Genomic DNA, 26,483 nt, shown 5'->3' with positions numbered 1-26,483 from the left:
ACAATAGCCGCCTCCATCCAAAGCAGAATGGATAAGGGGCAAATCGTCTGAAATGCCATTCCTTTCCTAAAATAAAACAGGACATTACAGGCGAGCAGGCGACAGGTGGACACAAAGGCCGTCTCCTGGACTCTCTCTGTCTCTCTCTCTGCCTCTCTGTGTCTCTCTCTCTCTCTGATCTGTCAGTCTTTACACTCGTGTAAAAAAATGCACCCATGCCATACATACTGTGCATTTACTGTGAATGTCTATCTATATTTCATGAAACATGAAATTAAAGACACATGCAGTTCATTGTGATCCACTGCATTTGTACAGAATGACACTATTGTCCCATGTATTTTGAATGGGTGCTTTTAAAGTGTCATTTTTTATCATATAGTGGACATTGCACTCTGTAAAATACACTGTTCCTCTGTTTGTTGTCACTTCACTGACACAAATATAATTTATCTCTCCTGATATGACAATAAGAAGCTGAATATTGAATAATATAGAAGTTTCTCCTCATGTTCAGTGAAGAAACAGTGAAGATAAAAGTGACAGTGCATCTGATAAGTGTAAATACCCATTTAGCAGTGGAGCCTTTGGAGGCTGGAGTGTATAAAAACCTGGGTGAATGTACATGGGGACAGAGAGCAGCTGCCACTGTCCATCATAAAGTGAACACACACACACACACACACACACACACACACACACAGTTACACACAGTGAGCGAGCTGGTCCGTGTTGAGCACAGAGCTCATGGCTGTCCCTGGCTGAGACGCACGCAGACGCACACACAGTGAATCAACAAGAAGGTCCCGTTACCCGCCATGGGAATCTGACCACCACCGACCACCGACCACCGACGTCCAGTAATACTGTCACACCGCTTTGAGGCAATATGGAGCCTGTGGAGCCCACTTCAGTCGTAAAGATCAGTTTTCTGCTGGTTCTGGTCACGTCAGGCTACAGTTTACAGAGAGGTAAGTGAGGGTGTTTTCATTCTCTGCCACTCACTGAGATTTTAAAGTGTGTGTTGTTTCCAACATAGTGAAACATGAAAGTACACAAAAGTATCATTCCAAAAACTCAGCATGAGCCCTGTATACTGTCTTTTATTGAGTTTAAAAAAAAACTAAACAAACTACAGTTCAGGATATAGGTCTTTTGCATGATCTCCTGTTTGATGTGTCAGAAAATGTGATAAACATAGGAGTAAGAAGTCAAAAGCAGCTAAAGAAACATACTTTTTAATACAGTATTTCTGTGTCTCACACACACACATGTGGCACCGACATCACCTGTTTTCCACAACATGAAAATGGAGAAAGTGTTTATAGCCACACACAGTGTAAATGTGACATAATTCATATCCTTCCCTTCTCACTGTATATCCGCTCTGTGGGCACATGGACAGGTGGTCAGCGCTCACCTATTCCATCCAACCTCTGGTCTTTTCTCCCCCAAAACCAGTCGCGTTGACACTTTTACGAAATCTCTACGTGTATTTTTCAAATAACAGAACTCGGAGAATGATAAAAATTAGCTTTGGCAGCACATTCAGCCGTCGGGCTTCTAGATGTGGTCATATGAGATTGTCACCACATGCACACAGGCCGGATGACAGACATATAATACATGTTTCATATAAGAACAGATATACAATACAGATCACTGGCTCGGGGGAAACAGGTGGTGTAGAATGTAGATGCCGTCACACGCTCGGCCTCAGAGAGGAGCCGCACGGGCCGAGCTGGATTTGGCAGACGAAGACGACCTGTGCTCTGCGTCACTGACGCCGAGGCTGAAACAAATGTGGGAGGCACCTTATTTCTGTTTTTTACTGTCTGTCAACAGTGATTTAGTGGAGTGTAACGTAAAGGGAAAAGGGGATGTTGTCATTGAACAAAAGTGACAGAAAAGAGCGGGTATTGTCACAATCTGTTTCATCTTACAGAAATTTTGGAATACATTGATTATGAGTCTCTATATGTTCCACTTATTCTATTCAAGCATAAACTACCCCCAAAATCAGACTTTGACCAGTATTGGTTGATACAGAAAGTGTAAATAAGTCAGGTATTTATCGTCTTTGCGTCACATGCCATTCCTCATGCAATCCTCCCATTATCTCCGGGCTTTGGACCGGCACTAGGAGTACAATGGTTGTGACCCCCCCCCCATGCCTGAGGTCAAACCTGATGGGAGTCAAACTGGCAACTCTCCGCTTACAAGCCCAGTTCTGTTTCTACTAGTCCATGGGCTGCCATGTGAAGTCAGCTCAAATCTCCATCAGCTATTAGCTCAAAAGTCTACTATTCCTTCAAAGTTTTTGTGACTTTGAATATTTACTTAGACTCAACTCAAATACGACAAAAAGTTTAATAATGTGCAACTTCATTTCACAAGCAGTGCCATTATCTTTTCATTATTGTCTTTATTTGAGGTTTTAAAAGCACGGGTGATGATGCATCAGATGGATGACAGATGGGTTCTGCTGCTCCGAGCTGGGATTTATTCACCAGATTTACTTGAATTTGAATTGATTGCGTGCAACAAGAGGATGTTGATTAATCTGTGTCCATAAAACAACTTTATGTTGGGCTTTTCACGCAGCCTTTTGAGTTTACACCAATACAACAACAACTGCGTAACTTACTGGAGACAAACACTGAGAAACTATCTTTATTTTCCACACAATTAAGCGAAAGATTGTGCTGTAATGCTGCTCTTCTGAACCAGCATACTGTAAACAATGACTGAGCTGTTGCAGGCATCTGATCTTTGACCTGACATGAAGAACAGTACTATTTTTGTGTTTGTCCTTGATTGACCACACTGAAAGTCAAAATCTGTGTATTTGGTTTGATTTACAACATGAGGAAGACGTAAAAGACAGAGGGGAAAGAAAAATATTTACAATCTGACTCCCAGGGATGAAAAAATATACAACAAGGGAAGTTTTTTTGGGGTCGTCGGCTCTAAAAAGACCAATTTAATTGGAGGGAAAAGACACATGAAATAAAAAGAACAGAGAACAAGTCGTTAAAATCAAAGGGGGAATGTTTTATTTAGTGGTCAGTTAGTGACCACAGTGACAATATGGCTTGAATATACATGGCCATATAGTTGGCCGTAGTTTCACAAGGATCTAAAACTAGATTGCATGCAGCGAAAACAAGCGAGGCACAGTTTTCATACATTCTGCCCATCGATCAGCGACTTTATAGGCAACATCTGGAGTTGAAAACACACCAAGGCTAAAAATAAAAGAAAGGCATTGATAAGTAGAGGCAGTTGGTTTGGACCGAGTACATACACACATACAGTAAAGTCCAGATGTGACCACTGTTAGCGGCCTCTTCTGAAGGCCTCCGCGGCACCCTATGGCTCCTTACTTTCAATAAAGAAATAACATTAAAAAATAAAAATAAATAATATCTCACAGTCAAATCCAGTGAAATATTAGCTGTGCTAAAGCCATGCTAGCAGCTCTGCTGTGTTTTCAGCTAATAGCTAATGTTAGCATGCAACAAGCACATGCTAACACGCCGTGTTATGGTTTTAGCTAACATTTACTAATTACGGACTGTACTGTTTATTAAATGGATGAAATAATTCAGTTTTAATGGAAGTCTTTTGGTAAAATTAGCTTCTACTTCTTACTTAGTCAGTAAACATGTTCCTGAGGAGTTAACGGCTCAACGGCTAGTTTTAGATCTCCAATAAAACATGAAGATGTTTTGCTTTATGTTCCCATTTTGAGGAAATCTCAAGGCTTAAAATTTGGATTCCTATGTGTGTCCATTTGGGAATGTCACTAAAATGTCTAAAATTCAAAGTTTAGATGGTGTTCATGGTAGTTTTTAAATAAAGTAAAGATATTATTAATTTGGAAAATAGGACAACAGTAAAAAAAAACATGAAATCCAGAAAACCTCCTGACGTTTTCCTGAAGTTTTCCATTCACAGATGTCTTCACTAAAGCAGGGAAGTGTACAGAACATAACCTTGAGGGTTGATAAATAATATTAACTCACTCTTTGTGATTTTTTAAAAGATTTTCTGTATATTTACATGGATTCACGTTGATGTTTTTCTTTAAATCTGACTATGAAAAGCTTCCCAAATATGCGTCATTCATTGTTGGTTTTTAACTCATTCATATTCATCCCCTCCAGATAAGACAGTTTTAAGTGCATGTGTGTTAAGCTGTGGCAGTGACCTTGTGTTGACTGTAAGGATGTGGGCTTGCTTTTCCCGTTACATTATTGTGAAACATTTCAGACAAAACAAGCACAGTGTCCTTCAAACCCTATTTGTCTCCTTTAAGCTCTTTCTCCTCAGTTCCCCGTCTCTTCCTCTGTTTTTTGTATTCTCATGTCTTTTCTGTTTTCGCTTCACTCTCCTTTTTTTTTTTTTTTTTAATAGTTCATACAATGTACAAAGCAACTCTGATGTCTCTGATGTGGATCCACATACAATACGCCTCATCCCTTCACTGTTTGCCCACCATCATTTTCTAATCCTTAATATTCACAGTAAATAAATGTCAGATTTATCAGATTGAGTTGCTTTTATTTTCACCCTTGTCTTGATCTCGTCCTTTTTCCTTTCACGATAAAAGATTACAGGTTATAAGAAACACTGATCACATCTCAACTCTGAATTCACCTGGTTTATGATAACAGGTGGTTTATGCCTTTGGATTTGATTTTACTAGAATACTCAGAACTGCCCCCCCCCCCAACCTTTCCTTTTAACAAAGACCATCTGTTGAAATCAGATCTTGAGCTGTGTGTGTGTGTGTGTGTGTGATGGAGCCTGTCCTTGAACCCTGCATTAAAAGGTCGTCACTCCTTCAACTTTTCCTCGAACAAAAAGCTAGAGCTTCAGCGTAACCTCAAGTTCAACTTGCGATAAAGTTGAAAGCCTCTAAAAGCTCGAGACACATGACATCCCCCTTTTCTTTTTTTTTTGCACTGCTGGTCAAAACTGTGACCTGGTATTTGTCAACAGAGCGGGAATGTTGGACTGAAACAGATGACTGTGTTTCTAAAAATAAGAATGCCGGGAATGTCGTTTAGCTGAAACGATTCAGCTGTTTTCGCCGAATAACACTGTCACGTATTCAAATACAAATACGTTAACATGTGTTTCCTGTCCAGCGCCTCGTGTCATCACCCCATTAGAGACCGTGGACATTCTGCCGGACCACAATGCCACCTTCATTTGTGAAGTGGAGTCACGTCCCCCTGCCGACATCACCTGGATCAAAAATAACCAACCAGTTATGTACGTTAATACCAGCATTGAGTACACTTTATGTTGCATGAAGGCCACATTCTTGATCTTGGATGTATCACAGATTTTTCTGTGTAAGGACATGACTGTATTTCCAGCTTGTCTAGACAGCTAAAAAGTTAAATATGGTCAAAATATTCTTTGGTTTCTTCTGTTCCTGTCTGTCTCTCCAGGTACTATGACCCCCGGTACATCACCAGGGAGCAGGGACAGATGCTTATCATTCCCCGTGTGAGAGAGTCAGACAATGGAGAATACTGCTGCATTGCCAACAATGGGATTGGAGAGGCAGCCAAGAGCTGCGGAGCTCTGCAGCTAAAAATGAGTGAGTCTGTTTTCCGTCAAAGTTGTAAGCCTGAAGTCCGCTTCAGATTTTGAATCCTCGGTCCAGCCAGCAATTCAAACGAGCGCCCACAAAAGTCTCCGCACTGAGACAGACGGGTAAAAGCAACATTTCATCATGTCTGTCTCTACATCAGAACCGCAGATCAAACGTCATCCCAACAACGTTACCCTCCTGCTGGACTCCAAAGCAGTGCTGCCCTGTGTGACCCTCGGTAATCCCAAACCCGACGTCACCTGGCTCAAGGACGACGAGCTGATCAAGGTCTGTCCCCAACTTGAGATTGCCACACGAGCTTTGATTTTGTCGATATTCGCTAAATCACGACCACTTTATTCCATCTCTTCTGCCAGATCAGTGACCGCGTGACCATTCTCGACTACGGCGCGCTGAAGATTCACAGCATTCAGAAGGAGGATGCGGGACAGTATCGCTGTGTGGCCAGGAACAGCTTTGGTTTGGCCTTTTCAAAACCTGTCACTATAGAAGTGCAGGGTATGTGGAGCATATTTTTCTCATTTATTTTAAAAACAGCAGCATTACATTTGTGTGTTGGCGTCTGTATCACTGTGTGTGTCTGTGTAATTTTGTCTCCAGCTCCGGCTCGAATCCTCCGCGTTCCAAAAGAGAAGAGGGTTGCGTACGGTAGCCAGATTACCCTCGATTGCAACGCCACGGGAAATCCGATCCCCACCATCACCTGGCTGGAAAACGGGAATACTGTAAGTTTTCAGTTTCAGTGTTTTAAAGTTTGTGTGATTCTGAATACTTCTCTTCCCGTTCAGACAGCCGCTGATAAGTACAAGTTGCCTGGGTGAAAAAAAAAAAAACACTCAAAGGAAATGTGGTGTGGTAGGCGTCTGGAAAAGCAACTTAAGCCCCATTTCCACAAAGTGGTACAGTTGAGTACATCGCACAATTATTCCCATTTCCATTGTCAAACGTTGAGGAGAAAACCAAAATAAGCCATGTGTACTTTCCCCATTGGGTTGTACCAACCCCAGTGGTCTGGCTTCTACAGGGCGGAGCTGGACGCACTGCAGTCTGTCGGCTGGTTAACGTTGAATCATCACTTGCATTCAACAGTTGTGGAAAAGAGCAGTGTTTTTTTTCCGTGCAGATGTCTCGCAGACAAAAAGTAGTTGTTGTGATAAGCCACGTGGCAAGAAGAAAGAACACTGGATGTTGCCCTTCGTTAGCCGTGTCGTGTTCTTCTTCTACGTGGAACTCACTGGCGAGCTACATTGGGTCATGCTGGTATGACATCTCTGATGCAGCTATCACCATCCAGCACATACACACTGTAATGGAAACCCATGCCAGATCAGGGTTTACAGATGAATGGAGCCTTTGGAACTCTCTGCCTGACAACTGCTCAAAGCCGCGTGGAGGAGAGAGTGTGGTGATGAAACTCAAGGACTTTGAGGCTTTGTTGAAACTTACTACGTCATGTCTGGATGGTTTTTAAAACAAGAAATCACAATCTAGACAGTTTATTGATGACTATCAGGATGTGAAGAGCATTTTTAGTCCATGAAACCAACTGCAGGTGGTAGTTTTACGGGTTAACCTATAGATTGAAGAAGGCAGAACCCTCTTTCTGGGCTGATGATTTGTGCTGATAGTGATTACATTCGAACATTGTATTCCAAAAGAATCACAAAGAGTGCAGATTTGATAATAACGTTTGCTCCGGTCATCATTCCCCCATCCATCCATCCACCCATGCCCATTCCAACTGAACCGTCATGAATGCCTGTGATCTTATCTCCTCGAGTTTGGCTCAAATCTCAGTCTGCACAGCCAACATCGGACGAGTTTATTCACGTAGCAGACATTGTGACACATTGTCAGCTTCAGAGCCTCATATCATTGGAAAGCTGTGGCAATAATGCAGTTTATAGCAAGGAATACAAGAATGCATTCAAGTTTAACTTATGGAATCGGAACAAAACTCTACACGAATATAGCGGACACACATCACAATCTCTTCTTTTGTTGTGGTTTATGTTGTATGATGCTCTTCCTGCTACTGACACCAGTATTGCTGCTACTTATGTGCAAAAACAAGAGTAAAAAAGGACACTAGAAACACAGTTATCATCTCCCTTCATCCTCTGCTGTCTTCCTGTCACCCTCCCTCACACACACACACACACATACTTGACTATCGGATATAAACGGCAAAGGAATTTTAATGGAGGAGATTGAAGAGATTGCTCTCCATTTAGCCAACAATTCTCAGTATTCTCAGTATTCTCAGTCTTAATTGGGGTTTCTGTTGATGTTGCTGATTCTGTTGTCAGAGAACAACCCTCGCTACGGCAATGTTTAAATGTGTTTAAGTGCTGAAGGACTTATGTGAATGACTTATGGCCTTGTAAGGTGGCTCCACTGGGATTATCACAGATTCTGGATAAACACAGATGCATAAAGGCATTAAAAGTAAATGGTAAAACTGTAAATTGTCCGTCCTTATATACCGCTTGTCTAGGACAACTTCACGCTACAGTCCAGACGTTGTAAAACACGTGGTGGCGTAATAATAAACTTAACATTATGTTTAACATGTGAGTCAAAGTGACGCTTTCGGTGTAATTGCCCTCCCCTTGGTGCTGGAGCAACATCCCATCGTTGCGACTTCAAAGAGCGAGAGCAGCGAGAAACTGACATAAAACAACAGGAGCGCGCGTCTCTGACGGTGTCTCTCCACTTCCTGGAGAAAAACAACACATACAGTAAACGTCTATTTAGAATTTAACGTGAAAATGCTCCAAAAAAAGTTAACGCTGTGGTGACTTTGATCAGCTAAAATGTGAAGGTTACATTGTGGACCACCTTTTTCCTGCAGCAGACCACTGAACGCAGACATACACCAAATAACGTCTGGGTATTAATAGTTTTTGGTGCTAAGTACAATGTGATTACAGGCCCATAATGCTTGTAAATAGGTATGTATGCGTGCGTGTGTGTGTGTGTGCTGATTGGAAAATGACTGTGGGAGTTGCATTTTTTTTTGGCAGCTTGTTGAGGTGATTAAATTGAGCGGGCGGTGAGGAGCTCATCGTGAAAACAGATGCTATGAGACGTGACTTCAGTCATACATGTGTGAAGCTAGTGCGAATACCAGGCAATTTGAATATCTAAATAATTAAAAAAAAAAGGTAAATTTTTCCACATTTCATTATAAGTTGTAGTGTTATTATCATCTATGCCTGTGAAGCAGTTTAAACAGCCTTTTCTCTTTCTTCTAATTTTAAATTAATGTTCTTGACATTCTGGTAGGAGCTGTTCAAGGAGAAAAAAATAAAAGATATTTTAGGTGTTGTTAGACACCATAACTGAGGATACTTTATGTTGAACGCTTCTCCATGAGTGCTGGATGTCCACAGACGCAATAGTTTGCTAGAATGTCCTATATCAACTTGACAAGACAAAGATAAAGCACATTCCTCCTTGACTATGACGACGTATGCCTGTTTCTTTCCTCTTTCTCTTAGATTTCAGGTGCATCAGTTGAAGACACGTTGGTGGGAGAGGTGGTCCTGTCAGTTCTTAAAGTGACGGTGAACAAGCCGGCTCTGTACACTTGTCTGGCCTCGAACAGACACAGCGCTGGAGCCAACACCGTCAAAGCGACCGCGAGAGTCACAGTCGCAGGTGACGACGCGCTGAATTCTGTCACATTAGAGAAAATGAACACCAGATTAGCTTATACTGTATATATGTGGGTTTGTTTTGTCTTGTGTTATTTTAGCTGCCAGTTATTTAAGTGGTGCCTTGTGTGGCCTCAGCTGTTTGGAGGTGGTGGTGGTGGTGGTGGTGGTGGTGTCTCCCCCCCCTCCCCATTTGGCTGATACTTCTCAACCTTCCCCACACCCCCATGTCACCACAGTCACCTCAGAAAACAAACACACACACTCTCTTCCTGACCACACACTGTCCTTCCACCTGGGTGACACTCAGTCAGTCTCCTCTAATCTTAGCTATGACTCAATGAGGGAAAGCACCATGCTTGGTTTTCTCCTCCAACTGAGATTGAGTTTAATCTGCGTGCCTTCTTCCATCTCTCTGACTTATCTCCTCCTGTTTGTGCTCCTTCGACCGACGTCTTCTGGATTGTGCCGCTTCCCCGTAGAGTGGAGGTAAGAGAAATGATTCCAATCTATGCTTCACTTATTTACCTTTTGGATTCATATTTCCTAATGCAGTTTATAAGTTTAAGCCCACGTGACCTGCCAAAACCTCTCGGGTCTGCCGAGGACAGCGATGCGTTTAAGCTGCGTCGATAAACCTCGCCGCGCCGAGAGGGAATCGCTCTCACAGTCGCCCATGCGGTGCGAGATGAATGTGAACTTTGCTGAACCACTGCACAGCCCCCTGCAGCCACATCTGGACGAAGGATAGAAAGTGATAGAGAGAGAGAGAGAGGAAGAGGAGTAGAGAAGAGAAAGAAAGGAGGGAAAACAGACAAAAGAGTGGGGGGGTGAAAAGAAAATGTTGGCCTTGGAATGCCCGATGAGAATACTTGAGGTAAAGATGAAGAAAGGGATATTGGTCACGGAGGGAAAAAGGTTTACTTGGAAGGCGTGCCAACTCGTGACCACATGTGGACCGCATATTTACGCTGAAGCGGAGGGAGCAGAAAAGGAAGGAGAGAAAGTAAAGAGAAGGAGGACATGGGGTTGATAGATTTACAGGTTAGCCTCAGGTCTGGTGGTTTGACTTGAACTGGGCTGGAGCGCCTTAAAACTCCCCCCAAAGAGGCGACATCTGGAGTTTGTAACTCGCCGGCGTTCACGCAGGCCGAGGAGAGTGGAGCGAGGACTGTCGCAGCATCAGGGCAGGCAGAACCATTAGAGATTTGAGGCAGACGACAGAGGGAAACGTGGCTCATGACCACGCTGGGAGGCTAACAGATGGAAGACGGGAACAGAGGGAGTCAATAACGCAGGCAGGCAGGTTTATGTAGCGTATATGACGCGGCCCGTTTTTATCAAGAAACGGCGAGGGAGCCCGAGAGAAAGGCAGACAGGATGTAATTTCATATGGACCTTCTGCAACTTGTTTCATATATCAGCATCTGGATCACGTTAGAGGAGATATTTTTGGGTGATAGAGGATTTCTTTAGTCTTTGTTGACGCACACCTTCACAAACGTTGCTGTCAGCCAAAGCAGTAAAACACTGGCCCGTTCCCTTCTGTAACATCTTGACAAAAACATGTGGGCTTTCCACACCTGTAAATCAAAAATAAGGACTTGCTTATACAAATCTAAAAACTAAAATACAAAGTCTTTGGATCGTAACGTGTCATGTTCCCCTGCCGTCAGACTCTACAAAGGTGTTGCGGGCTACTGCAGCGCCTACCGGGGAGATGTTTGTCGCACCATCCTGCGAGACGATTCCTTGGTGTTCTTCAACACCTCCCTCTCAGACCCGGAGGACATGCAGGAGTACCTGGTCCAGAGCTGGTCCGCAGAGCTGGAAGGACTCAGTGCGCTGTGTGGCCCTGCACTGCACTCCCTGCTCTGTCACCACGCCTTCCCTGACTGCAACCCATCAGGGTTAGGACCGGCACCTAAACCGGTCTGCAGGTACAGCACCATTTCTAGTAGAGTTTCCCTTGGGTTAGTAAGTTAGGAAAGCTTTTAGGGTAAAAACAGCTGAAAAGTGGTCGTCTTTTGACCGTCTGTGCCCCCAAAACACTGGAAATCATCTATTTTCTGTGATCTACTCGCTGGTTATCATCTCTGCATGAGTTTTGACGTCTGTCAACTGAAACGCTTCTCATTCACTTTGCATGGGATGAGTAGGGATGTCCAGATACCACTTTTTTTGTGTCCGATACCCATATCAAGAACGGGATTATCTACTGATACCGATATTAGTCAAATGCAGTAATTTTAAACCATTAATGAACGTATGAAAGCGCTAACGACACGTTTGAGTCATTGCAAAGAGATCATTCTGATAAACTGTGTTACAAATATTTTTTCCCACAAAATAAAGACGAAATAAACAGCCCCAAACATGACTCAGCTAAAATGTTTTTTTGCTGATTTTTATTTACATTTTTACAGTCTGTGCATAGTGAAGCATGCAATATATTGGATTTTTGGATTGTATCGGATTTTACATTTTTATCTGTCCAATATCCGATCCCGTGATTTTGACAAATATCGGACCAATACCAATACTGACCGATACCGATTCAGTATCGGTATCGGTCCGACAATACCGACGTCAAGTGTTTCAGAACTGAATTGTGCGTGCGTTTCACTTGTGGCAGTAAGAAATATTCAACGTTCGAAGCGGCAAGGCATGTGCTAGTCACTCAAATCCTATTATGCTAATATTCCAACACATTCATACATTTAGCTCATACACTACATCCTTTGTTGTCAAAGTGTGGTATGTGTAACACCAGTGGTACACAAGCTTCCTCTGGTGGTACTTGGTGGAAAATCAGAAATACTGGTCTACTGTATCAGGGTATGTGATCGATTAGAGTCGCTCCATCTTTATCTAATGTCACTATACCAGGGTGTGAAGTATGAGTGAGGAAGTATCCTGTGAAAAGTCTATACCTGAATTTGCTCGACCTTTACTCATTTACGCATTTTAACGTTGGTGATAATGGTGTTAATATTTTCTCAGGTGGTATTTGATACAAAAACATACATAAGAACCACTGATCTACACCATCCTCATGAGCTCATGGACAAGACTTGGTGGCCATCAATTTAGCATTTAGTTATCAACATTATTTTCTATGAAATCAGCCATAACAGACACTGCTTTGCTGATCTCCTGATAGTCAAGATTCTCATCTTCCAGTCGTAATTAAATGATTGGCGATTATGAGGGCTACAACTTTATATTCTGATGGCTTTTTATGAATGACTGAATGAATCCTCATCCTACAGAGAACACTGTCTGGCAGTGAAGGAGCTGTACTGCCATAAGGAGTGGTTGTTGCTAGAGAGCAGCAGTTCAGTCCAGCGTGGACTTTTCAGCTCTTTCACCGGCTCCCACTCTTCGCTGCTGCCTTACTGTATGGTGTTACCAAGTCTTCACACAGATGCGGACGCTTGCACACATATTCCGTTTGTAGGTAAGTGACGCAGTTTGGCTCTCCAGGGGAAAAAAAAAAGATGCATACTACAGTATATAATCCAAACTGAAAGTGCTTTAAATGCTGTTATTTTCTACATTTCAGATATCAAGAAAGATCGCGTTACAAGTGAGTTTAAAAAGTGCAGCACGTTCTGTTTATATTTAATTTCTGAAACTGTAAGAGTAAAAAAACAACAACATATCTCTTCAAACGTCCATTCAACAGCATCCTGTTACAATGACAGAGGCCGCTTCTACCAGGGAAGCATGAACACGACAAGGTCTGGGATACCGTGTCAGCCGTGGAGCCAGCAGGTACTGTGGATGAATGAATGAATGAATAACTACCTATGAAAGCGCGATGTCGCGTCCGCTCACAGCTGCAGATCGTGTGACCTTTAACACTAAAACATCAGAAAATGTGCAGCGTCGATACAAAATACACCAGAGCACAGGGGACACATGAAAAAGTAATGGGAACTTGATACATAAAGCTGTGATTTCATCACTTTATCACCACACACAGAAGAGCAGAAGAGGGTGGACGATGTTCAGGAACTTACAGGGGAACAAAAAGTTAAAGGTAAACAAGGGAATGTTTTTAATAGTGTTGGTGGAAATTCAAACTATTAGTTGCAAGGTTGTAGTAGGTGAGTGTGACTGTTATTTTGTGTGCATCATTTTTTAGTTCACTGACCTCTGCTTCCACAAAAGTGCACACACACACACACACACACACACACACATGCTAGTTTTGCTATCTTTGTGTGGACACTCTTACCCTAAACTTAACCATCACAACAAAATGCCTAACCCCAACCCTTACCCTTAAATCCTCCAAAAACCCATGAAGGTTGTCTGGACCAGCCAAAAATGTCCTCACAAAGATAGGTTGGCTTTACATTTGGTCCACAGCGCCTACTGAAGACATGCACTCACACACACACTCACACACACTCACAGACATAATACATTCCCTAGCACCTTACCCTAACCCTAACCCTAAAACCAGGTCTTAAGCTCCAAAAAGCCCTATAAAGATGCGAGGACCAGCCAAAATGTCCTCACTCTGTATGGTTTACACAATTTTTGGTCCCCACAAAGCCACAAATACAAGAACACACACACTTGTATTTGTGGGCCACACCGTGGCCCAAAAAGTCCCTTTATGTTTTTTATAGATTCCAGTGAGAGGGTCTGTGAGGGTGAACTATTGATATTCTCCTGTGTGTGTGTGTGTGTGTGTGTGCCCGGTCAGCACAGAGGGAGGGGCTCATCGTGTCACATCCTGCTTCTGGAAGCAATTAGCTTTCACACGCATATGCTGCACACACTCAATCCCCGACACACACACACACACACACATGCACACTTTAACACTTTAGCGCAGTTCCACAAACACACGTGCAAGAGTGAAATTGACACTTTCTTCCCTTCTTTCTGATGTGATTTTTAAAAGTGAAATCACTTTAGATCACAAAGCACACAACACACATATAGTGTATATATATACTGTATATACATATATATATACACACACACACACACACAACATAGCAAAAAGAAAAATGCATAGAGAATATAAACAATAACAGGTTTGCATAAACAAGCTGCTTGTGACGAATGAATATCAGGTTTTCAAATCTGTTTCCATCAACAAATATCATCTTGTATCTGAAAACACATGACGCATGTGTTGTTGTTGTTGTGTGTGTGTGTGTGTGTGTGAAAGCACATGTGTGACACAATCACTGCAGGTGCATTTACGTCACAAAAGACGATTAAAAGAGTCATGAAACTGCAACAACGTATAAAAGAAGGAAGAAAGAAAAAATTCCCAGAGAATGATATTTTTTCTATTGTTTCCATTGTTTTGCACTGAGCTTTTTGTAGACACTGTAGTCGACTACATACTAATCTAGTTTGGTTTATTACATTTATTTGTAGCACAGACAGTGTGTTTTGTAGCAGATTTAGCTGCAAGCTCATTTCCGCCTGTCGTCCCCAGGCAGCTGGAATTTCACAATAAAATACACGAGCACATGCACATACTGTACACACATTAAGACATCGGACAGTTGTTTCATTTATTTTATTTACATTTCTTTAAATTGCTAATTAGCCTAACCACAGCTTTGCTTCAAAGGGATTATGTTACTAATCCCAGGGGCCTCAAACTCAAATGAGTGTGAACATCCAGTCTGGTCAAGGATTAGCGCAAAATCACAATATTTCTAAGGAAAAGTATTTTTTTTGTTACGATATGGAAAGATACATAGCTGACAATAAAAACAAACATATTTTTGATGAGAATTGTAATAAAAACACTGAACAAGCTCATATATATGGCACTTGTTAAATGTCATACATTTAAAAGTGTTATATGCATAATGTAATATATTATTACAATAAAGATCATGTTTACTATCATATTCTGTCTATAATCTAGCTACAGGTAGAGGAGGTCATGGGTCAGTTACCATTATTACTTAATACGAAGTGGCGGGCCGCATTAAAATCAGTTGGAGGGCCGCATGTGGTCCGAGGGCCGCATGTTTGACACCTCTGCTACTCCAGTGTATTGTGATGAGGTTTATGCTGCGTTACAAACAAAATACACATGTTCAGATTTAAGATCTGAAGATTTTCTCTTGCTATTGTTGACATTTTCTTAATTGTTTTGCATTTTATTCCCTAATTTTTTATGATTTGTTGTCAATGATAGTATTTTCACTCTCATGCAATACAGTGCAATTAGGGTTGCTAACCGTTCTGTGAAATAAGGATTTGGTTTGTAAAGGTTAAAGACTTGCTTCCACGTTGAATGCACTTTGTTCCTTATTTTTGATTATTAAATACGTAGTTAAAAACTACTGAAATATCCAACAGAAAAGCACTTTTAATTGGACTCGGCGAGGTGTAAAGGTAAAATGACGACAGGAGGAAACTCCACAGGTGTAAAAAGAAGCTTGCAAAAATATAATAGAGTCATTCTATCCATTTTTAAACTTATACTTGGTTATAAAATACAATTGTTAAACAGCATATTTTACTCAATTGTGGAAGTGAAAGTGGAATTATGTACAACAATATAAAGTTCCTTATTCTCTTATCAGGAACCCTAAAGTTAACCTCAGACTTTCATTGAACCACTGATATCATGTCAGCCACGATCACATTCTACTTCCAAAAGTTACAAAATAGAAGTGAGACTGCTTTTGTGAGTGTGAAATGTTATAATAACTATATGAAAATAGAACATATAGCAGCAGAGTTTCACAGGAGAACGAGAACGGAGCCAAAAAAATTGTCTGGAATATTGTGATGTGGCGTTCTGGCCAAACGTACTGTAATTCAGTTGTTAAACATGATGGGGATCATTTTGATGATGATTCTTTAGTTCCTGGCCAGCAGCGAAGCCTTCATTTCCTCTTGTATGGACGATAATAGCGCGGTTGGGTTAAGGTCGCTGTGGAATCATTCTAGCAGACTACAGACAGGCAACGCGAGGCTGATTGCAAACACTTTGAACTCAGATTTTCAGACGTATAAACACACGCACGTGGCGTCCTGTGTCGACGGATCACTTTGCTGTGATTATTTGTTGTTTTTAAACATCCCTGGTAACCCGACGGTCGCAAGCACTAACGCTGCCACAGCTTATTCAGCTCATAACTTCATATGTCTCGGACCGTTGGTCTGGTGATGACTAAAGCCCATGAAACATGACGACGTCCACGTGTTTGTTGTTAGGATCGTCAGTGCAAACCCATGACGTCCTTCATTACGGAGCTTTTACATCCTGTGTTTGTTGGTTGAGTTGGTGAGTGAGGTCCTGGTGTGTCCTTGCATCCACGAAAAAGTAAAAACATGCAGAAAATGTATTGATCAAACATTGCTTATGCCGTATTCGGGGTCTGTTTCCTGTTTACCCCCCCTCCAGACTAACAGAAGAGAGCAGAAAATGCTTTAGTCAGAAACACCTGGACACAGAAGCTGGCTCGCAGATGTCGTCTCCAGTTTGACTGGTAGAAATGAGCAACAGCCAGAAGGCCATGAAATGATCTTTGAAGGGAAAACGCAGTGATTCCTAACAGCAGTTTGTTTCTTTTGTCCTGCTTTTCTGCTGATTTTCTGCAGCTTTTATGTTCAGCAAAGTTCCTCTCGTTGATCGTCATCTCCTGTCTTGTGCCGCAGGTTCCCCACCAACACCGCCTGTCTGTGGACGTCATTCCCGAGTTGAAGGACGCGGACAATCGCTGCAGGAACCCAGGAGGGATCAGTGACAAGCCCTGGTGCTACACATCTAATCCCAACATACGCTGGGAGTACTGTGGTGTGCGGCAGTGTGGGGAGGCAAGCACGGCGTCAGGTACAGACCTTCTACTATGTTCATTTGTCTCTAGGCTTAGTTTCAAGTTATCAACCCATAGGTGTTGACTGAGGAAGTGTCGAATATTTGGTAAAGAGTCTTCTTTACCAGTGAAGGTTTTTTTATGTATTTAAGAGCTAACATTAAACTTTAACACTGTTAATCAGCAGCTATTACAGCAGATATTGACAGTGGCACATTGAGTTCTGGTATTGGTTATATTTTAATTGACCTTTCCGGTGGTTTTGTCACACAGAACTGGCAACCCTAATGTTGTTCAGCACAATCTTGTTACAAGCCTGTAACAACACAGGCTAATGTAAAGTACTTTATTTCTATAGCTCATTACGACCAAAGTGCTTTAGAATTAAAAGAATAAAACTGTCGCTGAACTGCTGGGTATTAAAAACCAAAATACCAAATTTACCGATATCATATTCAACGTTAAAATGCATTTCTTTGCGTCACATTAAAAAAAACCTCAGTTTACTGAAAGGGCTGTACAAAGACAACAATTACCTGACCTCGTCATTTTTGTTGTATAAAGACAATAACTTATGCTTTCCTAAATAAATATGTCATCATCATCAGTGATGAAGCCAGAGTCGCCGGGCCCTCGCCAGACCCCTCAACTCCCTTCCACCACGACCATATCATCATCCCCAGCTTACTCCATGTCCGTCATCATCATCGTCCTGTCTACGATCGCGGCCGCAGTCCTCCTCCTCATCGGCGCGCTTGCCTGCCGCAGACAGAGGAAGCAGTGGAGGAACCGAAAGAGGTAAAGAAGAGACGGCGCGCTTGTCTATGAGGGGCCGTATAGGCCATAATTCCTTTTTTACCTCACACATACACAATTTTACCTCTTACATTCACTTTTTTTAGCTCTCATATTCACTAAAAAAGTGAATGTAAAAGCTAAAAAAAGTGAACGTAAGAGCTAAAAAAAGTGTATGTGAGAGCCAAAAATAGTGAATATGAGAGCAAAAAAAGTGAATGTAAGAGCTAAAAAAAGTGAATATGAGAGCTGAAAAAGTGAACATGAGCTAAAAAAAAGTGTATGTGAGAGCTTAAAAAGTGAATATGAGAGCTAAAAAAAAGTGAATGTAAGAGCTAAAAAAAGTGAATATGAGAGCTAAAAAAAAGTGAATGTAAGAGCTAAAAAAGTGAACGTAAGAGCTAAAAAAAGTGAATATGAGAGCTAAAAAAGTGAACATGAGCTAAAAAAAAGTGTATGTGAGAGCTTAAAAAAGTGAATATGAGAACTAAAAAAAAGTGAATGTAAGAGCTAATAAAAGTGAATATGAGAGCTAAAAAAAAGTCAATGTAAGAGCTAAAAAAGTGAACGTAAGAGCTAAAAAAAGTGAATATGAGAGCTAAAAAAGTGAACATGAGAGCTAAAAAAAAGTGTATGTGAGAGCTTAAAAAAGTGAATATGAGAGCTAAAAAAGGAATGTAAAAGCTAAAAAAAGTGTACGTGAGAGCCAAAAATAGTGAATGTGAGAGCTTAAAAAAGTGAATGTAAGAGCTAAAAGAGTGTATGTGAGAGGTGTTTTGTGTATGTGAGAGGTAAAATTGTGTATGTGTGAGGTAAAAAAGGAATTATGGCCTATACGGCCCCTCATACTTGTCTTCCCTTTCTTTTCGTCACTCATTGGCTCGTTGTCTCTTTTTTTTGTTGGTCCACAGAGCGATGGAGACGCCAACAATGAGCGCTCTCCCGTCAGAGCTCCTGCTGGACCGACTCCACCCCAACCCCATGTACCAGAGGGTTCCCCTGCTGCTGAACTCAAAGATACTGGCCCTCGAGTACCCACGCAACAACATCCAGTATGTTAGGGACATTGGAGAGGGAGCCTTTGGACGGGTTTTCCAAGCCAGGTGAGATCCAGGGGGGAAGACGAGGAGCAGATGCAGTTGTTTAGAGAAGCCTCGGTTCAGAATTCAAAAGAGCCGTGAGACCACAGATGGCTGATAGGTCACATCTTCAGGGAGTAACGTGGCCACACAAGGCCGGCAGTCTCTGTGAGATGTGCTGCGTCATTCACGAAGTCACGGGGAGAGCTGGTGTCACTTACACTGCACTCTCACCCTGTTCTCAGCAGCTAGAGCTAATCTCTTTGATAAGACTGAATACCACAGGGGTCACGTCACATAAAACAAAGAATACATCTGTCTCCATCACAGGCTTACATAGTTTTCTGTATGTAGTTCCCTCTTTTCATGGCTGATCTGCCATAAAGGTCTGATAATAAAAGGACGACAGTTAATCCACGAGTGTGTGCCGTGTGACTGCAGCCAGAGGAGCCTTTCCACAGCCGCCATTTTGACTAGTTTCAGCAGCAGGAGGAGGCACAGGTGCTAGTGATTACACTAACGATGGCTCTACTCAGGTCATGTGACAGTGACGCCGCATGCAGCCTGGAACTGAGCAACAATACAGGAAAGACATCCGTTGATATTTTTTATTTTACTATTTACACCTGTGATTTTCATACTGTGACCTCAAAATGTTTTTTAAAAAGGAAATGTATATATATATATATATATACATATATATATATATATATATATATATATATATATATGACCTTAATTGGTGACGTGTCACTGTCTAAAACCAGAAAAACACTCCTTTTCCCACAAAAGAAGTGTAATATTTTGCCACTGACTTTGGGTTTTTGTGTACAATTCACTTTAATCCAGTGATTCTATCGATTTACAGTGAATCCAGTCCAACTTTAGTTGTAAATCGCTTTAAAACAACCACATTGGCCCAAAGTTCTGTACAGAATAATACATAAAAGACATAAAAGCTCACAACCAGACAATAAAACACATTTAAAAGACCTAAAAATGAATGGAGTTTGTTGACGCACAGCACAGTGCAGTAAGAACTTGTGGCATTTAAACAGTAGTGCTGCTGGTGGGAAGCCAAACAGGAGATGTCCTTCTGTCCAGCCGATAATCCCTCAGTGGAAACTGGAATCTGTCAGTGTACGGACACTCCTGAGAACCAACACACATACACACACATATGCATATACACACACACATTTTTAGCTTTAATCGCACAATCATACACCCTCATTCCTGCATGTTGTGGTTGTAAACAGGGAAACATGTCTCTGTTGTAAGCATATGTAAAGGAATATTCTGTATATGCACAGACAACAATGAGCTTGAAAGGTCATGCACTTACACACACACACACACACACACACACACACACACACACACACACAAAGACCCAAGGGATGAGAAGAATGTGTGTGTATGTGTGTGTGAATTGACATTTAAGATACAAAAACGCGACATAAAACTCTAATCTAAGAAACATCATGTTGACAGGAAGTGTGTGTGTGTGTGTGTGTGTGTGTTTCCCCTCCTGTGAATAACATTTACAGTACGCTGCAGTAACACAGTTGTAGCTTGTGCTGGCCGCTGCTTGTTGCTTGGACTCAAAGGACTCATTCAAAGAAGCTCATCGGGAAAATACAGTGACCTTCGCATTCCAGCGAAGGATGTTGTTGTTCTTCTCTTGCGTGTCGTGAGCGTTTGCTTCCAAAAGAATATATAAAGGGTTTATTCTGAGGCCGTTATACACGTTTACATACATGTTTAATGGGTTTATACATTCCTTTTTCTACCAATAGACCCTTCTAAATGTAACACACTGGACAAAATGAGATGTATTGTGACTTTACATATGTATAAGCCTGTGCTGGAAGATTAATGTGTCACGTTTGTTTGTTTGTTTGTTTGTTTGTTGCAGAGCACCAGGTCTGTTGTCAAAGGACACGTTCACGATGGTGGCCGTGAAGATGCTGAAGGAGGAAGCTTCGGCCGACATGCAGAACGACTTCCAGAGGGAGGCGGCACTCATGGCCGAGTTTGACCACCCGAACATCGTGCGACTCCTGGGTCAGTGCCTTTGCTCGTGTGTGTGTGTGTGTGTGTGTGTGTGTGTGTGTGTGTGGGTGAGAAACGGCGTGCATGGGTTGAAATGAGATTTCCAGAGAAGCTGCAGTCACAGCTGGGATATACACAGACCAACCTGTGGATTTATGTGTTTGCTTAGTGAGAGAAGGGGAAGTACAAGAAGAGATGTTGAAACACAAGATGAGAAAAGTCCATTATACTGTTGCATGTAAGAACTGTCGTAGTAATTAACATATAAGAGATCTCATTAATCTCATTAACCCTTAGTGCCAGCGCGGCATGGCTCTGTGCTCCAGGTACACCTCTTGGTATACATTGTGGCAGTGTGCGTTTATAGGTCACGTCTTTTTGCCGTCTGCTTATATTGTTGAGTCAAAGTTATGATTCATTTTATAATGTTTATTTTAAAAAAACAAGCGTCAGTATTTGTGCTGAAGTCACAAAATCGACGGAGCCAAGTGGACTTTGAACTGTGACTCACAAATTCAATCGGATTTTACAATGTTTTAGTACTTTTTGCTCGGGTGTGTTTATATAATGAAAATGATATATAGGCGAAAATGAAAACAATTAAAATTTCATCAGATTGCCTATAGGTTGTGCTGGAAAAACACTCTTTATTACACATTCTTATAGCCTCTCTCTCTACATATACATATATACATATATATATATTTGTATATATATATATATGTATACATATATATATGTATATAGTTTTAACATAGTGATAGAAAAAAACAGCCTAAATACTAAGTGTAAAAAATTGCATAAAATAAGATAAGAAATAATCAACTCTATCTCCTTTAAGTCCATGTGTTACCATGACGACGTCTGGATACGTTGCATTAACATGCAAACACCTAAACAAACCATCAGATTTCTTAAAACGTTCACTCTTTATTATCCTTTAAAATACAGTGTGTATATACTGTATATGCAATGTATGTAAATGCACACTATTCACCCCCCCACACACACACACACACACAGTGTGAATGAAGTCATTCTGCTCAGATCTTGAGATGTTTTTCTTTTTTTTTTTCACTCTACTTGAAAACCACTAAAGTCGCAGACGACACTGTTTGCCAGTAAATAATCGTGCTTGACAACTAATGTGGCTTTGTTGACCGAGAGTGAAACAAATGTCCTCTATTAATGTTTATCTCCACTAACTCACCATATCTGATCCAACACAAACAGCTCACATCCAAATTTATTCCCAGGAAGACGATTAGGGAGACGACCCGCACACTCGGCGGGTAAACACAGGCGGTGTTTCGCTGGCTGCGTTCAAACGCGCTGGTTTACTTTGGTTTTAGCCCCAGTAGTTGAATAATACTGTTAAGGTCCATATTCAAACAAGTGTGCTTTAGAGTAACGCGTGAAAGGAGAGTTAATCGGATTATTTACTTAACCCTTATTACCCTGAGAATTAAAAATACACGTGCTCAAACCAATATAAATCATCATCATCACATTACTACCATTAAATGACAGATTTATATACACACACACACACACTCCTCCTTTCACTATATTTGTTTTTATTTTGTTGCAATTCCTTTGTCCTGAAACCGGAAGTCTCATTTGGATGGTAGTCAAAAAAAACCCAAAAAAATCCAACACTAGAGATTCCACTATTACCAAATTTGAACATCCATTGTTTCTGCTTTAAAGTCATAAAAAAGGGCAGATGTGTCATGTATTTGTTCCAGCTGTTTTTTTGAACATTCAAACCATACTCTACACACCCATGGTCCTCAAACTGTGGTGCGTGTACCACCAGTGGTACGTGATGTCATAATACTGTTGTCAGGGTATGTGATCGGATTGGTGCTGTGGAATTTTGACCAGAGTTTGTGTCGAAAATGAAACAAATAACACAAACAAAAACAATAAATGTAATAATGATAATTAGAGTCACCTTATCTCTCGCTTCTGTCTTCATTTAATTTCGCTTTACCGGTGTCTGAAGTCTGTAACTGACTTTGCTCGGCCTATATTTACACCACTGAAGTTTAATGTTTATGCGATAACGGTGTAACTTTAAGAGTTCAATATTTTCTCAGGTGGTCTACATCATTTTAAAGGTGCATTATGTAAGTATTAGTGACATCTAGTGGTGAAATTGCAGAATGCAACCTACAAAGGCCTCCTTCTCTTCCTCCTCCCCTCCCTAAGTGTGTATATATATATACTGTATATGTATATTTGCAGCCATTTTCTATGGATATAATTTCCTAGACCTGTGTTGCAAATGTGACGTAGGATAAGGAATATTAACCAGTGACTGATGACCTATAGATTAATGCATTTTGATCGGTAACTAGATTGAGATGAAATAAAAAAAATAGGTCATAACAGAAGCCAGAGGACCTTGAAGCAACATAATATTTTTTACCTACACCATATTTCAAGAAGAAAAGTCAAGATCTTAAGTTCCTGTCTTTTTTGTATGATTTTTATTTCACAATTAAAGATACAACAATGAAGAATTCTGGATTCAGGGCCTTTTGAGGTCCTCAGCTCGTGAGTTAGCCCTGCTGAACCCACTTCAAACATACACAGTTAGTAAAACTGTGTTCTTGATATATATCGTGCATCACATAATAAACATTTAACCAAATTCAGCCTGGCATATTTAAAACTCAAACGTCCCACGAGAAATTATAAATACATTTCCACGCGTTTGAGTTGCCTCTGTGAGGTCGTAGCGAGTGACTGACTGACTGGCGCACCAGCGAGGCTCCGAATTATGGTTCGCACAGAAACTGAATTGCAACCAATCAAATATATGAGTTTGTGGCCAATATGACTCAGTCAGCTGCAGCAGCAGCGCTGACCACAAAGTGTACAAGTCATGCGCTAAAGTGGAAAAAAAAACAGAACACACACTCACAGACAAGCCGGGCCATGTCTTAAACTGTTGGCTGTGGAAACAGAAACTGAAACTACTGTCTGGCTCCTGTGGGGTATTTCTGTACTTGTTGGCAAAGTCTGGTGAGTTTGTTCAATAGTTTTCACAGTTCTGTGGAATTTTAGACTCTTATGTTACGCTTGTGAAAAGCAGGTTTACGTGGATCAACAACTTCCCCGTCGTGTCAACATGTTTCTTTTCCCACATTAAAAATGCAAACTGTAACAGACAGTATTTCAGGTGTTCATAAAACCTAAAAAAAAGGTGGCCCTGGTGGCCCACAGCAAAGGGTTACCCGTTTGATTCCCAGTATCCAGTGTGAGTTGCTTTGCTCCCACAGTTCAAAGACATAAAGATTTGGGTTAAATTTACCGTAGACTCTGACTGAGACTGTGAAAGGTTGTTTTGTCTCTGTGTGTTTATGCTGCAATGGGCTGGTTAGAAACTGAATTAATAAATGAACAAATAAACAACTTTTACCACACTTGCCCCGACATACAATTTCAGAAATTGTCTGTAATTATGTACATGGACCATCTGCACAGGCAGGCTCAGAGGAACACTATACCATAGTTTGTAAATATGCTAAGTTTACATCACACTAATGTAAGGCTGTATATTCCCACTGTGAGAGTTTATTTTTGACCATGTACACATCGAGGATGGGATCGTCTGTGTTTATGTCTAGGCTGAGTGTACATATATATATTTATTTACTTTTTAAAGTGAATGAAGTCATTATATAATATGCTGCAGAAGAAAGAAATACACTTTATTCAGCAAGATTTGGGTTTTTTCTCTCAAGTGTCTGTTGGGGGAAAAAAGGCCAAACCATCGAAAGAATATAAAACAGTTCCATTCTGAAGCCTTTAGATTTGCTATGGCTGATGCTTTGACTGTTTTTCCAAATAAAAGTTCACAGTCGTCACCTGCATCCAGGTACGTGGACCATACCAATGTCAATCCCACTGGTGTCCACTCATATAGTACGTGCTATTTTCTAGGGCATGGTACTTGCTCCCTTCGAGAACTCCCTGGAGTTCCCCAGGCCAGCACTCATACTCCAGCCGGAGCTCCACAGCTCCAAAAAATAGAGTGGAGAGAACGTGCCATGTATGGGCAGGCAGGGCCATCTGAGGGACGGGGAGACCCTGACCCTACCCGGGCTCCACGGGTGAACAAAATTTACAAAATCGACATCATGTTCACGTGAAGAAAACCTGAAACTAGTGATTAACTTTTCAGCAAAATGTTAAATAAAGTTATAATCAAGTGAGGTAGAAGCAAATTTTTCCCATAGACCTTCCATTCAAATGGAGTTCTTCTTGCAACAAGCAGACTCACCCCCAGTTGCTGACTGCTCCTTCCTCATGCTTCCATGGTGACAGCGTCCATTTTTAATATACAGTCTGTGGACAAAACACTTAAATCCACTCTTATAGATTTTGTAATGTAAACATCTGTTTTCACTCTTCCCCAGGTGTGTGTGCTGTGGGTAAACCCATGTGTCTGATGTTCGAGTACATGGCCCACGGTGACCTCAACGAGTTCCTGCGCCGTCGCTCTCCAAACCACTCGGTGCACACGCTGAGCTGTGCCAGCCTATCAGGTCGCAGCTTCTCCTCTGAGGTGGAGGCGGGGTCTCTCTGCTGCACCCAGCAGTTGTCCATTTCCAAGCAGATCGCTGCGGGCATGGCCTACCTGTCCGAGCGCAAGTTCGTGCACCGCGACCTCGCAACCCGGAACTGCCTGGTGGGCGAGGAGATGGTGGTGAAGATCGCCGACTTCGGCCTCTCCAGAAACATCTACTTGGCCGATTACTACAAGGCCAACGAGAATGACGCCATCCCCATTCGCTGGATGCCCCCGGAGTCGATTTTCTACAACCGCTACACCACAGAGTCAGACGTGTGGGCATATGGCGTGGTGTTATGGGAGATCCTCTCACACGGCATGCAGCCGTACTACGGTATGGGTCACGAGGAGGTCATTTACTACGTCAGGGACGGTCACATCCTCTCCTGTCCGGAGAATTGTCCTCTGGAGCTGTACAATCTGATGAGGCTTTGTTGGAGCACGCTCCCATCAGACAGACCCAGCTTCTGCAGCATACATCGGATACTGGAGCGCATGCATCAAAACACGCTGAACGCGAACACTGAGCCTGAGGCCGACTGCTAACCTGGGAGTCTGTGACAGAGAGCAGTTTGTTATGTTGTGATTTAGTGCCTGAAAGTACATGGACTTTGAATGAACTGAGTATAGACTGAAAACTCTTTGTGAGTATCAGTACAGCTGATGCCGATATTAATCCGATATAGTTATTTTTACACCTTTTAACCTACAAGCACCGTATCTTATTAGCTCATCTCTGAATGACCACTGCCTTTATTTTTCAGGACTAACCCAACATGTTGTCCTCACTCAGTACGTTTACATACACAGTTTAATCGAGCTAAGGCCGTAGTCTGACTAAGACAACAGGCAGAGTCCGAG

General features: G+C 41.7%; 1 protein-coding gene across 1 annotated transcript; it reads left to right on the top strand.

The window, feature by feature from the left end:
* Window positions 1-717: 717 nt before the first annotated feature.
* On the top strand, window positions 718-26,483 carry musk (muscle, skeletal, receptor tyrosine kinase). Its single transcript, XM_058617290.1, has 17 exons — window positions 718-971; window positions 5,157-5,283; window positions 5,466-5,617; window positions 5,772-5,899; window positions 5,989-6,130; window positions 6,233-6,357; window positions 9,136-9,295; window positions 9,774-9,780; window positions 10,968-11,231; window positions 12,564-12,751; window positions 12,857-12,880; window positions 12,980-13,068; window positions 16,951-17,125; window positions 17,717-17,906; window positions 18,815-19,006; window positions 20,901-21,049; window positions 25,468-26,483. Exons 1-17 carry the CDS (start codon window positions 890-892, stop codon window positions 26,166-26,168), a joined length of 2,895 nt encoding a protein of 964 aa, XP_058473273.1. The 5' UTR covers window positions 718-889; the 3' UTR covers window positions 26,169-26,483.

The sequence above is a fragment of the Solea solea genome, chromosome 19 (assembly GCF_958295425.1).
Source record: "Solea solea chromosome 19, fSolSol10.1, whole genome shotgun sequence".
Lineage (NCBI taxonomy): Eukaryota > Metazoa > Chordata > Actinopteri > Pleuronectiformes > Soleidae > Solea > Solea solea.
The sequence above is the reverse complement of the archived record's forward strand: the minus strand, read 5'-3'. Positions and strand labels throughout refer to the sequence as shown.